At 41.3% G+C, this 16,855-nt stretch overlaps 1 protein-coding gene across 2 annotated transcripts in view; it reads right to left on the bottom strand.

Moving 5' to 3' along the window:
* The window catches only part of LOC146961223 (protein NLRC3-like), a 141,747-nt gene that overhangs the window by 91,484 nt on the left and 33,408 nt on the right, over positions 1 to 16,855 (bottom strand). The window contains exons 15-17 of one of the 2 annotated variants that reach the window (XM_085770298.1): positions 4,400 to 4,573; positions 3,929 to 4,102; positions 1,774 to 1,820 (exon numbers count right to left, since the gene is read on the bottom strand). The exons of the other annotated variant lie outside the window; for it this stretch is intronic. Coding sequence (XP_085626424.1) covers positions 1,774 to 1,820; positions 3,929 to 4,102; positions 4,400 to 4,573 — 395 coding nt within the window. The remainder of the gene's footprint in view (positions 1 to 1,773; positions 1,821 to 3,928; positions 4,103 to 4,399; positions 4,574 to 16,855) is intronic. 2 annotated transcript variants of the gene reach the window in all.

Here is a 16,855-nt window from a genome sequence, read left to right as displayed (position 1 = left end):
TTAATGAAAAGTGAAACATTCAAACTTAAAGTTAATATTATTTCATACTGTGGAAAATTGTTTATTTGTCTGTCAAAACAGTGAGTTAGTGTCCAATCTTTATATGTCTTGGAACCTGGGGTGTCACTAGGTTTTAAGGACGGGGGGGCTTAGCCCCCAGGAGATGCACAGGATGTGGGGAAAATTCGGAGTTAACAGAAACCAGGTTGTTCTCCTCATCTCTGAACTCTGAAGAGCCTGGTGACGCGAGACTAGGGTTAAAGCACCGTCTCCAGGTGTGTTTATTGATAACTGGCTACTTTTACTTGCAACCATTGTCGGACCCTGTCTAATGAGTAACTGTGCAAATGTAGATGCTAAAAAAGTGAACCTGAGAAATTTTACAGATATTTTATTTTCACATAAAACCAGGTGGAATTTGTGGAATTTGCAACAAACAACTAGGACCTTCACAATGCATTTCAGCACCTTTTGAGCTGGAATATAACTTTTTTTTTTTAAAGTATATTTTTCAGCTTTTTGCCTTTATTTGATAGTGATGACAGTAGAGATAGACAGGAAATGGGGAGGCAGAGAGAGGGGGAATGACACGCAGGAAAGGTCTGCCCGACGCGGGATTTGAACCGGGGACGCCTGCGGCGAGGGCTGTAGCCTCTACATGGGGCGGCCGCTCTACCCACTGCGCCACGCACCGCCCCTGGAATATAACTTTTGACCATAAAACAACAAAGCGTAAGATTTCCATTTACGATTTTGTGATGCTACTCTTTGGCTGCTAGATCACAGAGTTTTCATCGTATGAAAAAAGCAGACGTGCGCTATTTATACGTTTTTGTTACATGTCTACATAATTGCCTGAGGTTTGAATTGTGTTTCATCTGGGTAGCAAAGCTTAATATAGGCTTTTAGGTGAATCTCTCCCCGTCATTTTGGTATGCTTCATGCAGGATTAGTGCTTGCTTGCACAGGGATCGTCTATACAGCACACATCTCACACATATATTTAAAAATAAAAAACACCAAATTATTTGGGGAGACTTAAATCATCTTTTTAACAATTTTAAAGCGTTCTCAGTGGTCTTTAAATTGTAATTATGAAGTTATTATGATGCCAAAATCACAAAACCTTTCCCTTCTGCAGAGCACCACTAGCTCATTAGCAATGCACCTCTGAGTCGTGGTCAGAGACAGCGCTGTTCTGCACCCTCCCCCATTCGCACCGAAGACACCCTCCACCCCCCCTCGCTGAGAGCTGGACACTGTACAATTAGGGATTCAGCGCATTTATTATTGTTCCAGCATGACCTGCCCATGTGTATTCTTCTATACTGTGAATCATTTTTCACTACATTTATATTAAACTCCAACAATCCAGTTCTAATAACATCAACAGTTACTGAACAAGAGAGTCAAGACTTCTGGTCTTCTGGTGTGGATGAGGCTGATGAAGATCCACACCAATAAACACATGGAGTGAATAAAGTGTCAGCAATGAAACTGGATCATCATCTTCCACTGCAGCATAAACAAGTTTCACAACAGTCCAGATGTGATTATCCAATCATGAAGCTCATCAATATGCCTTTGATTGAACATCCACACACTCACACTTTAGTATACAAGCACCGTTTATTTGGAGCAGCTTTCCAGCCACACTGACAAAAACTGAATCCTGAATAAAACTCTGAAGAAATTAAACTTTGTACATCTGTAAAATGTAAAAATCTAGTGTAACATGTGTGTTCTCATGAAACAAACTTAAAATACACTCACACTTTCTCAGATAAGGTCTCAGTCTCTGAGGTCCACAATGGTCCACCCTGGAGGAGGAAACAAAGTCATGATTAAAGGGATGTTCCGGCGTAAGTTTAACCCATAGTCCAACGCACCGTAACACCGAGTTAGACCCCCCCCTCGTGAGATGAAGTCTCCTAACCACTAGCTTCTCTAGTTGTAGCAACTTTAGCAATGACTGCACCATAACAAACAGCACAGTATATGGATCCACTATCAACCGATCAAAAAGTCACTCATAGCCACAAATAATGCTCAGAACAGCACCAAACGTCATCAACAGTACAAGCAGGGTCCCAGCATACATCTGTTAGCTTTGCCTGGTTTCTATTGAAAAGAGACGAAAACAACTCACCCACTCTCCTCCAGGTATACGCTATGCAGCAACTTTCCGCATCCAGCACAGCGTCCAGGTGCTGACAACACATGTCGGAGTCCGACTGGCAGCACAAACATCTGGTTTCAGCGGCCACTGGCACGCAGTGACCACACTGACCACTTGATTCCCCCAGGTCCAGCACATAGACTACACCGGCTCTCTCCCTCTTTCACTTTTCTCCTCCATTTCCTTCTTCAGTAAACTCGGTCTCAAACTGATAGGGGCGCCCATCGAAATGAAACCAGTCGTTGTTGTTCTCAACTCAGCCGTGTTGTCCCTTCTGTGATGTCTGCTTGTTACAGCCAGTGCTTTAAGTGGGAAAAAATACGTGCCTGTACTCCCCCTTTCAGCTGTTGGCTGGTAAAGTAGGCGGTGTGCGGTCGATACCAGCACATCATTAAGTGACAGGCTACTCTACATTCAAATAAGATGCTGATTTAAAAAAAAAACGTTCAATTGAGCTTTCCAGAAAGATTTTTAAGAAGTATTTTCTTGTTAAAATCCATCTGTGAATAATGTATGAAGACAAATTAATCAGTGTTTGTTATTTGAAATTTACCCACTGCATAAAGTGTCTCTATCCTGTCATTGCCATTTCTTTTGCGTCAACAAATTATTGCCAACATGAGTTTATTCACCACTGTAACTGCTTCTACAGTAGGAAACGTTTACAACAGTAAAGTCACAATAAACTCAATATCTGGAAACAAACTAAAATTTTCACTAAAATCAAGCTGAATGAGTGATTCCTCCAGATGCTGTGATTCACTACATTCAGGTAGCCTAATGTTAGACAGGGGTTTGGAGCTGGTTGGTCTCAGCTAAGTTTTTTGTGACTTGTGGCGAGTTTAACAGCCTGTCACCTGTCATTGTTCTTAACAAACTGACTGCAACAGCTTCACAGTGTTTCTCAATAAGAGCTTTCATTTTACTGTGTTCTTGTTAACGAGTAGTGTTAGCCAAACAAGCATTTTGGGAAATATGACTCACATTTTTGCATGTTGCTACTTGTTGGTAGGCTACCACTGGGAAGTCATGTTAATGGCTTTATACTGTAACTCGCGAAGGTTTCAGTCGCTCCACATTCACGTCTCGTATGCAGCACGTGGATACTATGACGAGGCAGCGGTGTGCACTCGGCTGAGTTTATGGAGTTTGAGAACAGCGACGACTGGTTTCATTTGGATGGGCTATCAATTTGAGACTGAGTTTACTAAAGACAAGCTGAAGGAAATGGAGGAGAAAATTTAAAGAGGGGCCGCTGCGGTAGAGTCTATGTGCTGGAAATGAAGGAGACAAGTGAAAGATGGAGAGAGCCGGTGGAGTCTATGTGCTGGACCTGGGGGAATCAAGTGGTCAGTGTGGTCACTGCCTGCCAGTGGCAGCTGAAACCAGATGTTAGTGCTGCCAGTCGGCCTCGGACGTGTGTTTTCAGTGCCTGGACGCTGTGCTAGACGCGGAAAGTTTGTTTGTACTGTTGATGACGTTTGGTGCTGTTCTGAGCATTATTTGTGGCTATGAGTGGCTTTTTGATCGGTTGATAATGGATCCATATACTGCGCTGTTTATTATGGTGCGGTCATTGCTAAAGTTGCTACAACTAGAGAAGCTAGCGGTTAGCAGACTTCATCTCTCGAGGAGGGGTCTAACTCAGTGTTACAGTGCGTTGGACCATGGGTTAAACTTACGCCGGAAAATCCCTTTAACTTCATCCACCATGAAACATGAAGCAGAGTTCTGTCCATCTGTCCATACCTGAGAGTGTCCAGTCTCCAGTGTGGATCCTCCAGTCCAGCAGACAGCAGATTCACTCCTGAGTTTCCTGGATGATTGTAGCTCAGGTCCAGCTCTCTCAGATGGGAGGGGTTGGAGCTCAAAGCTGAGGCCAGAGAAGAAGAGCCTTCCTCTGTGACCCGGCAGAATGATAGACTACACACACACACACACACGCACGCACGCACGCACACACAAACACACACACACACACACACACACACACACACAGTTCCCCAGATAATAAAATAAGTCAATGATAAATTATGCCAAGGCAATTTATATATTTGTATAGCACATTTTTACAAACAGTTTTTCTCAAAGGTTATTGTGTACAGCTTTTATTCTGGTGACAATCTGCCTATTCGGCAAATCTTTCCACTTTATTATTACACATCATTCATTGCAAAAATGGCAAATGAATACATTTCAATCTCTCAAACCACTACTAACCTGAGAGTTTCTAGTTTACAGTGTAGACTCCTCAGTCCAACAGACAATAGCTTCACTCCTGAATCCTGCAGGTTGTTGTTACTCAGGTCTAGGTGTCTCAGACTAGAGGACTGGGAGCTGAGGACTGAGGACAGAGCTTCACAACTTTTCTCTGATAGGTTACAGCCACTCAGTCTGGAAAATAAACAACAAAACAAAAGGCACCAGTTATAAATTGTGTTTTGTTTTGAAAAAAGATATCAACACAGTTAATCCAGATGGATATATTTCACATACAGAGCTTTGTTAGAGGCTTTGACCACTGGCAGCAGCCTCAGAAGAGCCTCCTCTGAACCAGAGTATTTCTTCAGGTCAAACACATCCAGATCTTTTTCTGATGACAGTGAGATGAAGACCAGAGCTGACCACTGAGCAGGAGACAGTTTATCTGTGGAGAGACGTCCTGATCTCAGGGACTGTTGGATCTCCTCCACTAGAGAACGATCTTTCAGTTCATTCAGACAGTGGAACAGATTGATGCTTTTCTCTGGAGACAGATTCTTATTGATCTTCTTCTTGATGTACTGGACTGTTTTCTGATTGGTCTGTGAGCTACTTCCTGTCTGTGACATTAGACCTCGTAGAAGAGTCTGATTGGTCTTCAGTGAAAGACCCAGGAGGAAACGGAGGAACAAGTCCAGGTGTCCATTTGGACTCTGTAAGGCCTCGTCCACAGCATTCTGGTAGAAGAGTGCTGATTTTCCACCAAATATTTTAATCCACAAATACTCTGTTTGTACTGCTGATTGATGAAAATGAAGAGCAGCCAGAAACTCCTGAACACTCAGATGGACAAAGCAGAACACCTTGTCCTGGTACAGGCCTTTCTCCACTTTAAAGATCTGTGTGAACACTCCTGAGTACACTGAGGCTGCTCTGATATCGATGCCACACTCTCTCAGGTCTGATTCATAGAAGATCAGGTTTCCTTTCCGCAGCTGCTCAAAAGCCAGTTTTCCCAGAGACTTGATCACCTTCCTGCTCTCTGGACTCCAGTGTGGATCTGTCTCAGCTCCTCCACCATACTTGACCTTCTTCACTTTGGTCTGAACCACCAGGAAGTGGATGTACATCTCAGTCAGGGTCTTGGGCAGCTCTCCTCCCTCTCTGGTCTTCAACACCTCCTCCAGAACTGTAGCAGTGATCCAGCAGAAGACTGGGATGTGGCACATGATGTGGAGGCTTCGTGATATCTTGATGTGGGAGATGATCTCTCTGGACTGCTCCTCATCTCTGAACCTCTTCCTGAAGTACTCCTCCTTCTGTGGGTCAGTGAACCCTCTGACCTCTGTCACCATGTCAACACACTCAGGAGGGATCTGATTGGCTGCTGCAGGCCGTGTGGTTATCCAGAGGTGAGCAGAGGGAAGCAGTTTCCCACTGATGAGGTTGGTCAGCAGCACGTTGACTGAGGTGGACTCTGTCACATCAGTTAGGATCTCAGTGTTGTGGAAGTCCAGAGGAAGTCGACACTCATCTAGACCGTCAAAGATGAAGATGACCTGGAACTGATCAAACCTGCAGATTCCTGCTTCTTTGGTTTCAGAGAAGAAGTGATGAACAAGTTCCACCAAGCTGAACTTTTTCTCTTTCAGCACATTCAGCTCTCTGAAGGTGAATGGAAATGTGAAGTGTATGTCCTGGTTGGCTTTGTCTTCAGCCCAGTCCAGCGTGAACTTCTGTGTTAAGACTGTTTTCCCAATGCCAGCCACTCCCTTTGTCATCACTGTTCTGACTGGTTCATCTCTTCCAGGTGAGGCTTTAAAGATGTCTTCTTGTCTGATGGTTGTTTCTGGTCTGTCTGGTCTCCTGGATGCTGTTTCAATCTGTCTGACCTCATGTTCATCATTGACCTCTCCAGTCCCTCCCCCTGTGATGTAGAGCTCTGTGTAGATCTGATTCAGAAGAGTTGGGTTTCCTACTTTAGAGATCCCCTCAAACACACACTGGAACTTCTTCTTCAGCTTAGATTTGAATTTACGTTGACAAACTGTAGTATGGCTTTCTATAGGAGCAAAGAACAAATGAGCTAAAGCTATAAATTATAATGTTTGAAAACTTAAAAGAAAAAAAAGACATATAATAAATATCTCATTTCTACATCATGCTAAATCTTACTGCTCTGCAGACAGTCGGCCAGCTCCTCCTGCTTCATTCTCTTCAGGAAGTTCACTGTGATCTTCAGAAATGCCTCTCTGCTCCTCCTCCTCTGCTTTTTATCCTCACCTTCCACCATATTTTCATTCCCCTGCTCACCCTCTAAGCATTCTGGGTAATCTGGTGTCAGGATCCTCTGGATTCTCTTCAGCTCGTTCTTCACAAAAGTGACAATGTTCTCCTCCAGCAGCTGGAACAGATGATAATCTGATCATCTTATTTAAACTGAAGACAACAAGTGATGCATGTGTCAGTATGAACGTCTGCTGGTCTAAACAGAGCAACATGGAGACTGTTCGGACCTGAAGGGAAGTTCAACATTTATTCTGTGGTTGATGTAGTTCAACAGTAACAGTGTGATTGTGCATGTACAGACCATAAATATGGAGTCCAGGTCAGATTGATGCTGCTGTTCAGACTGATCACTGTGGACCTCTGAGATCTTCTGCTGAACTCTGTGAAGAAAACATCAACTTTAAAGTTATGGCACGTAACTTTCACAAATCTGTTTAATGTCTGTTACATACAAGCCATTACTAAATGAGATAACACAGTGATTATTAAACCTATTCCCTCCACAAATATCTTGTGGTGTTTTTCAGTATTTGTTTTGAATTTCATGTCAGCCTGTGACATTCCCACGCTGCACACAGGGAATTTTTTACCTCGCAACTTAGTCAAGGAAAGGGCAGAAGGAGTTATTCATGTTTAAGTACATTGAATATTCATTTAGTGAATTATATTAATTTGTGTGACTGCTTCATATCCACTTAGAAAGCCCGAATATCCTCTCATGTCCCTCACTTGTTCTGCAAGGTGTCAGCAATAACTATAGAGTTGATGGTGAAGAAGATCAGCAGTAATATGAAGAGGCAATTCAGCCCTTCAACAGACTATAAAGCTCATGACTGAAACATGATTCCTTCAGTTCTTACTAGTTTTAGATTCTTACCTTTCATCAGCAGGTTGTTCATGTTTAAAGTCAATATTACGAAACACTGACCCATCACTCTTTATGGACACACAGCAGGGTCCAGGTGGTTCTGCTCTCTGTTGTTGCATCCTGATATAAACAGTATGAGCACTTTGTAAACTCATTTCTCAATTAGAGGTGCTCTTTCAGTCAAAAGACTTTTGAATAAACTTTTTTGACTCCCTGATGAAGAGTTGATGCTGAAATGTGTCAGAGTTATTTTTAATAACTAAGTAACTAACACTCCTGGCCTGGCATCAGTCAAGTAGGGCTGCAGAATATGTACAATAATTGAAAATACAACATGGATCATGGTGTTGCAATGTACTATTGCATGTTCACTGGAAAATTAAAATATTTTCTTCCAGTCAAGCTCACTCAGTTTGGTAAACACAGTCACAGTAAGTACAGCTACTGTATTGGCTCCTCGTTCGTTTACATTTGTGACTGTTGCAGTTTCATTGAAGTGGATTTTGTGTCAGAAGTTTTCTCTTTGTTTTCTGTGCTCCGACTTGATTCTGATGTGACTGTACAGATGCACATTTTTATGTTAATCACTACCTATTATTCAGTCATGCAACACAATGAAGCTCTGGACCAAGACATAACTTTCGTAAAAAATGAAATTCTGTTTTAGATTCGTACCTTCCATCAGCAGGTTGTTCATCTTTAAAGTCAATATCACGAAACACTGACCGATCACTCTTAATGGACACACAACTGGGTTCAGGTGGTTCTGCTCTCTGCTGCTGCATCCTGATACAAACAAACCAGTGGTGAATAGAAAAATAGTTTGTAGCTAACAGTCCTGGCATCAGTCAGGTGGGGCTACAGAATATGCAAAATAACTTAAAATACATCATATGGATATTGCCGTTGCAATGTATTGCATTTTCAGTGGAAAATAAAAATAGAACAAGAATGATGTGATTGATCACTTTTTGTTTGCAGTAGATAATTGTTGGCCTGGACCTCTCTGTAGCACCATTACGTTAAACAAGACACCTTACCCACCTTGCTCCTGATGGGTCGTGGTCAGCGCCTTGCATGGCAGTTTCCGCCATCATTGTGTGAATGTGTGTGTGAATGGGTGAATGCGATGTACGATGTAAAGCGCTTTGGCTATCGTTGCAGGTATAGTAAAGCGCTATATAAATACAGACCATTTACCATTAAAAAAACAAACAAACAAACATTGTAGCTCATGTTATTTGGATATTGCACTTTATTATATTCCATTTTCAATCATTTCTTAAATTGTGCAACCCTATGTGAGTCAGATTTTAAAAAGTTAATGTATGCATATGTATGTATACTATATTTATCACGACAAGAGGATTATCATCATAATTAGGTCAGTTCTTCCGACCAAGCTCACTCTGTTTTTGTGAGGAGAATTGATAAATACAGTCACAGCATTTTTACATGACTGTTGGCTCCTCTACCAACCTCTGGATGGTGCTATTGACAGTTTGTTTACATTTGTGAATGTTGCAGTTGAGGTAGATTTTGTGTCAGAGAAAACCTCTGACACAAAATCCACCTCAACTTTGTTTTCTGTGCCCTGATCTGATTCTCATTGTACAGATGAACATTTTTATGTTCATGATAAAACTATTTATTATTCAGTCATAGAAAACACTATGAAACTCTGGACCAAGACATGACTCCTTTTCCCAGGAGAGTTTCGTAATAATGAAATTATGTTTTAAATTCTTACCTTCCATCAGCAGGTTGTTCATCTTTAAAGTCAATATTACGAAAAATAGACCCATCACTCCTCATGGACACACAACTGGGTTCAGGTGGTTCTTCTCTCTGCTGCTGCATCCTGATACAGTACAAACAAACCAGTGACAAATTAAACATAGTTCGTAGGCTTATTATCAGTCACTTATCAAAGAGTACATGGTAAAGACATTCAGAGACTCTTGGTGTCACACACTGCACCACAGTTAAATTATTACATGGAAACTGAGACTGTGCCACTATTGTTTGACATGTAACAGAGAGTGGACAAATAAAAAACACACAAACACAGACCTCAGATCCCCAGATCTGTAGTATGAGCAGCTACAAGTAAACATTTTTGCTATGTCATCACAATGCACACACACCCTTGTTGTTAGTCACACTCAGTAAATTTGTTACAAAGCAACACAGTCTCACTCCCAAGGCGTAATAAACGGACGTTTGGTCAGGGCCCTTTCGCGTTGTTTCCAGACGCTCAAGGTACCCCTCAGCGTGGGACCTGAACGCACAGGGATTTCAATTGATTTTAATGCAATCCCCTCCGCGGCGATATGTGACGCTCAGAGCAAGTGCTCCAGCCATCCATTCACTCCTATTCCGATCCGGCCACGGTGCTGAAAGACGCCGTGAGCTCCCCTCCCATTGGATAACTGATCCTCGTACCATTTGCAGCTGAATTCGTATATTAATACAGCAATTTGGCCGCAAAAATAACATTTCAACATATTTTTATGACATTTCTAACGAGAAATGTGTGTTTTACTTTCAAAATCTATGTTGAACGAATTCAAATTATATTTTGTTTGGCAAATTGAATCTGTTAAAATGTGTACAATATGTTAATTCAGCTTTCTGGCCATAAGAACAACATTTCGGGATATATCTGGCATTGTTTGAGGACATTTCTAGCGAGAAATGTATGTTTTACTCTCTAAATATATGTTGAATGAAAGCAGATTGTGTTTTATTTGTCCTGTAACAAGAAAACAGCTTGTGCTTGTGACTGTAGAGCCGCTTTGGGCGTCATGTTGCCATAACAACGGCCCGCAGAGACTCCGTTCCGGAGTCACAATCATGGTGCAGCTTCCTCATAATCTGATGACAGATTATGAGGAAGCTGCACGCTTTTCAAACCTGCTCAGCAATGTAAACTGCAACGTGACCTCATTTTAACCGACAGTATATTTATACGAAGGATTCAAACGATTTACAGGCCGGACCTATTTCTCCAGCCGACAGGCGGACAGCTTCCGCGTTGTTGCCGAGGATGTGACGTCATTGCAACGGCGCCACCATAGACTGCGACACTGCCATCTACGACGTCTGGACGGAACTACAACACCTTAACAGTGTGTTTTGTTAGTCAGTTGTGATCATGAGGAGTGGAAATTAAGCCATGTTGATTTAATTCAACAACATGTGAATAAACAGTGAGGAATCAGAACAGTTAGACAGCTCTTTTTCAACAAAGTCCAAATAATTCAAGTAACTCAAGTCATATAGGCCTTTTTTTTTTAATTCCAGAAAACAACATTTCTCCCCCCTTCTCCCTCCTCCCGCCCAGGAACCTTAGTTTATAATATAGTGTAGAATGAACCCATCCACTGTAGTAATGTTTATGCACAACTGCACCACTTTAGCCAGCTCCTTTATTTCTGGTTTTACATTGGACAAACTGATTAAGGCTCCATTTTCAGGAGACACAGCTATTCTTTAATAACTTCCACATTCGTTGGGTTACGTTCAGAGGTTTATCAGGGCAGGGCCTAGGGTCATCCAGTGTTAGCAATTACAGACCCATCTGACCTTCACAGGGGTCACAGGTCAACTTTTCATGTGAAATTTGACGATATTTGCTATTATTTCAGGCATAAAACACCAATACTTGGAGCCGAGAAGCTGAAATGTTAGCTTCTAGTCCAGACCTTTGAGCAGATTGAGCGTGCCAAATATCAGGGCTGTGTTCCACTCAGAAGTGTCCAAAATGGCCAAAAAGCAGTGTTCATTTCTAATCCTTCATTGTGTACAAGACTAAATTCAACAGATAGTCTTTAATAACTTCCACATGCTTTGAGCTGGAAGTCTGAAAGTTTCAGGGTTTTGTCAGGGGCCTAGGGCCACCCATTATCTGCAATTTCAGACCAATCCCACATTCAGAAGGGGTCAAAGGTCAAGGTTTAGTATGAAATTTGACGATTTTTGCTATCAATTCAGGCATAAAACACCAATACTTTCAGATGGGAAGCTGAAATCTTTAGATTCTAGTCCAGACCTTGGAGCAGATTGACGGTGCCAAATATCAGAGCTCTGCTCCACTCGGAAGTGTCCAAAATGGCCATGGTAAGTGTCAAAGGTCGCAGGGGTCAAACATCAAAGTGAGTCCTAACAAAACACACACGCTTTAAGTAATCATCATGAAATTTAGATGAGTTGTATATCAGAGAGTCCTCCATCAAAATATTGCGTTCACGTTGCGCTGGGGGCCCCTGGAGGCCCCTGGGGGCCACTTGGCTTTCCCATGCTCCCATAGAGTTGGGTGTCGGGGTGATGGATAAGGGCCTCACAATGAGTCCACAGGCCAAGTTTCAAGTGATTCGGTTGGTTTCTATGGAAACAGCGGCCTCCTGGAGACAGAGGAATGCGGCTGTTTGAAGCCCCGCCTCTCGAAAAGTAATGGCTCAATCAGGACCGAACGCACATCAACGCGTTCGTCTTGGGCCCCCGGAACCACTGATATCAAATTCAGAACTGTACGACTTTTAGAAATATATTTCATCCATTTCAGCTTTTCTGACTCAGAAGGTCTCTCAGGCATTAAGTCTGAGAGGCTCTGAATCTGAAAAGATGGCAGTGTCGCAGTCTATGGTGGCGCCGTTGCAATGACGTCACATCCTCGGCAACAACGCGGAAGCTGTCCGCCTGTCGGCTGGAGAAATAGGTCCGGCCTGTAAATCGTTTGAATCCTTCGTATAAATATACTGTCGGTTAAAATGAGGTCACGTTGCAGTTTACATTGCTGAGCAGGTTTGAAAAGCGTGCAGCTTCCTCATAATCTGTCATCAGATTATGAGGAAGCTGCACCATGATTGTGACTCCGGAACGGAGTCTCTGCGGGCCGTTGTTATGGCAACATGACGCCCAAAGCGGCTCTACAGTCACAAGCACAAGCTGTTTTCTTGTTACAGGACAAATAAAACACAATCTGCTTTCATTCAACATATATTTAGAGAGTAAAACATACATTCCTCGCTAGAAATGTCCTCAAACAATACCAGATATATCCCGAAATGTTGTTTTTATGGCCAGAAAGCTGAATTAACATATTGTACACATTTTAACAGATTCAATTTGCCAAACAAAATATAATTTGAATTCGTTCAACATAGATTTTGAAAGTAAAACACACATTTCTCGTTAGAAATGTCATAAAAATATGTTGAAATGTTATTTTTGCGGCCAAATTGCTGTATAAATTATACGAATTCAGCTGCAAATGGTACGAGGTTCAGTTATCCAATGGGAGGGGAGCTCACGGCGTCTTTCAGCACCGCGGCCGGATCGGAATAGGAGTGAATGGATGGCTGGAGCACTTGCTCTGAGCGTCACATATCGCCGCGGAGAGGATTGCATTAAAATCAATTGAAATCCCTGTGCGTTCAGGTCCCACGCTGAGGGGTACCTTGAGCGTCTGGAAACAACGCGAAAGGGCCCTGACCAAACGTCCGTTTATTACGCCTTGGGAGTGAGACTGTGTTGCACAAAGACATCTTATACCAACTACTGAATCAGCTTTTCTTTCCATCAGAAACACTGAACAAATTCCTCTACAAACATTTATATTTGCAAGCATTATCCAATAACATCAATGAAGATTTCTACTGCCCAGTAAAATAGGGAAATCTCTAGTAGGATTAATACCTGCTCACCTCACTTTACCTTGAACGTTGAGACACTTTCCACAAGTGTTGTTTAAGATGAAGCTGTCTCACATCCTCATACCTTTAGAGACCAAATCTAAAAAAAAGGCAATGGTCAAACCAGTCTAACCTGTGATATAAACACAGTCTGTGCCAGGGGAATACCAGACCAGGTGATGTAGTTCTACCATCTGTCCACTAGAAACTAAAACTAAACATCTACTGGAGTGTCCAGTAGATTGGATACTGCACTCTCAGACTCAAGAGGTGTGTGTCCATCATTTCTCAGCCTCAAGCAGAGTCTTCAAACACCACGTGTAAACAGACAGAAGCTCTAACAACACCAAAGTCATATCTGTCAGTGCTATCAGTACTGTCATTCTTCTGACGTCATCTCAGGTTAGGTTACAATCAGACTCTATTGTTATGAATTTCTGTTGAAGTCAAATAATGATTTGAGAACCATTTGCATTTGTGTAAGGATTTAAAATAATAAACATTTTGCTTAATTTAAAAAAAACTCTAAATGTACAATTAAACAGTGAGACTAGAAAATGTGACCAAATTTATCCTGTTGAAGATTCTCACCTGACCAACTTTCTTCAGGTTGACAGGATAGGACAGTTTCCCCCTTCATGAGATGAGAAGCTGCTTGTTCTACTTCATCAGTGCCGTGGGGCCGTGTGTGATCTGAGCTGAGGATGAGTCACATCCTTATAACTCCACAGCTGAAGCATAAAATTAACAGGGCGTTGCCTGAACCAGTCAAACCTGCGGCAAAAACAGCCTGTGCCAAGGACAGCAAATACACATCTAATGTGTAGGGACGTCGTGCAATGAGTAGAGCAGGCGCTCAATATGCAGAGGCTACAATCCTCACTGCAGTCGACCCCGGCTCGAATCCCGCATCGGGTGGCCCTTTACAGCATCTCAATCCCCGTCTCTCTCCCTCCCCATTTCCTGTCAAATAAAGGCAAAAATGCCCCAAAAATATTCTTTAAAAAGGAATAATACGGTGTGTTACTTGTGAAGTCTGTTTATATTTGGGAAGCATTCGTAAATAATATTGCTTTATGATTGATGCTATTATTTCAAGCTAATACACTGTGTGTGAGTGGTAATTTGAGTAAATTAATAGTCCAGAGTGAAGGTACTTTGAGTTAAAAAAGGACAAGTACACATAAAACTATTTACATTTTATCTTGGTAGGATTTTACACAACATTATATTTCATATTCTATCAAGTGGAGGCACCAACCAATTCATTTACCTTGTTCCTGAAAGATAAATGTAAACCTTATTAGTTGCATTTGTCATTTCAGGTTTATGGCATCACAAAACCTAAACAACGTACCCAGAGCCAGCCCATAGAATACAGGTCATACATGGGATAACAATAACACAGACAACACATCGTCTTTTGACTCTGACAGAAATTGCTGCATATAGTATTTGTACTTAGACAGATTAACCCAGGAAGGGAACAAGGTTCCAGTGGAGACGAGTTTGTGCTAGTGTTGGTAATAGTAGTTGGTGATGATTGTGTTTTAAGGACACAGAGTCCAAACAACATATTATTCATTTTGATCAAAGCTGCCCTATCAGTTTTGTGATTCCCTGCATTTTTTTCTGATCATGTTCTCTCAGGTTACAATCAGACCTTTGTCAATTATAGTCAATTATATAAACACAAATGAAAATGGTTCCCAAGTTATTGTCATTTCACATTTATAACAATAGTTTACTCGATCTGAAACACCCCGCAGCATCAAATACGTTTCTAATGTTTAGTCTAAACAAGTTGTGAGTTAAATTTATCCTGTTCATCAGATTTTAGAGGATTCTCACCTGTTGAACTTTCTTCAGGTCAACTTCAGTTGGAGAGAAGAAGCTTCTCAGTCTTCTTCGTTAGTCCGGCTGTATGTATGTATTTGATCTGAGAATGAGTCACATCCTCATAACTTCAGAGTACAAAGTAAAAAAAAGAAAAGAAAACAAGAGTGACAGCAAAACCAGTTTAGTTATAGAAACCCAGTCAGTGTGAAGGAAATCACACATCAGTGGTGTAGTTCTTCAGTCTGTCCACAAGATGAAGTCATCACACAGGGAGGTGCAGCGGAACACTTTGGATCAACCTGTATTTTGTAAAAAAAAAAATAATAATAATAAATAAAAATAAACTTACATTTAAACATTTTCTATAAACAACCATCAAACATCAGATATCTTTTTGAAGCCAGGGAATTGCTGAATATTTGTTTTTGATTTAATGAAGTTATATTTTTACTTTTCTGTTTGTTTTTCTTTTTTCTTTCATCACTAGAGCTAGACTAAACCAGGTAGGCTTAAGCATATTGTAGGCTATATATCTGATACAGTAAAAGAAACTGCACTCAAGCAATGCAAAATTAGATTTCATAAAGTTAAAGATAATGTCAGACCTTATCAGTACTGTACATTCATTTAAGCCATGGGGCAAATGGATTGAACTTGTTGACGTGTTCTGGGTAAAACTGTTCAATCCATAGATAATCACAGGTAAGTATCAATTCATTATTTCCTTTTCAAGTTTAGTTTTGACTCATCAATGTCTTTGTCTTTACAAACGGTGAAACAGTGACACGGTCAAAAACTATTTGTTGATTACTTGTACTGTAGCTGCCCTTCCTGTGCTAATGCTCCACCCAGTGTTCAAACACAAAAACTACATGGCTGCAACATTTAAAGGGATAGTTCAACATTTTGGCAAATTGGCCCATTGCCATAATCCCTATAGCCTTATGAGTGGGTTCATTACCTTTAACTGTCAGTGCAAGCTATTAGAACGGCTGAGCAGAGCCCGAGCTGCTCAGAGCTACGCTACGGAGGCTCAAGACACAAGTTGTGACCTGCACATTCACCACACTATGATAGGGTGACCATATTTTGATTCCCAAAAAGGAAGACACTCGGCCCGGCATCGAGATGCATATGACATTCAGTATCCCACGTAGTACTACTTCACTTCGAAATAAGTTTAAATCAATCCAAGGCTGCACTTCTGGCTGAATTTGATACCATTTTAGATTAAAAACCTTAGATGGTTAAAAACATTCCAGGCCAGGGTGATGATAGTAGGTGTGTAAATGATCAATAATCAGTATTATTGGCAGTAACAGAGGGTCCCAAAAATAAAATTGTCCTTAAGGCCCCATGGACACTACAGTACGTGTGTGTGTGTGTGTGTTTTTTTTTAATGCTACTTCATTGCAGATCTTGCAAATCTATCATATGCTATATGACCTATTACAATAGCTTCTTGAATTAGAAATATACCGCTTGTGTCAAATCTGACACATCTGATTTATGATTTATTATCGCCCTAATCTAAATTAGAACAACAGCAAACAAAAAGGAGCATCTTTAAATCTTTAATTAACTAGGCTAACTCTACTTGTAAATAGACAACTGAAGTTGTGAAAAATACTAAAAAAGAGACTCAAGATTCAAAGATGGTTCATGTAATCAGGTTTTTCTCTGTGTTGTTTAGTCTCTGAATCTGTCCTGTTAATGAGTCCAACCATGACAAGAACATTTCTCTGTAAACATCAACACATCACCTGTTTGGACAAAAATAAT

The sequence above is a fragment of the Trachurus japonicus genome, chromosome 24 (assembly GCF_045865225.1).
Source record: "Trachurus japonicus isolate A0001 chromosome 24, Traja_1.0".
NCBI classification, from domain to species: domain Eukaryota; kingdom Metazoa; phylum Chordata; class Actinopteri; order Carangiformes; family Carangidae; genus Trachurus; species Trachurus japonicus.
Note: the sequence above shows the minus strand (reverse complement) of the source record. Positions and strands in the feature narration are given on the sequence as shown.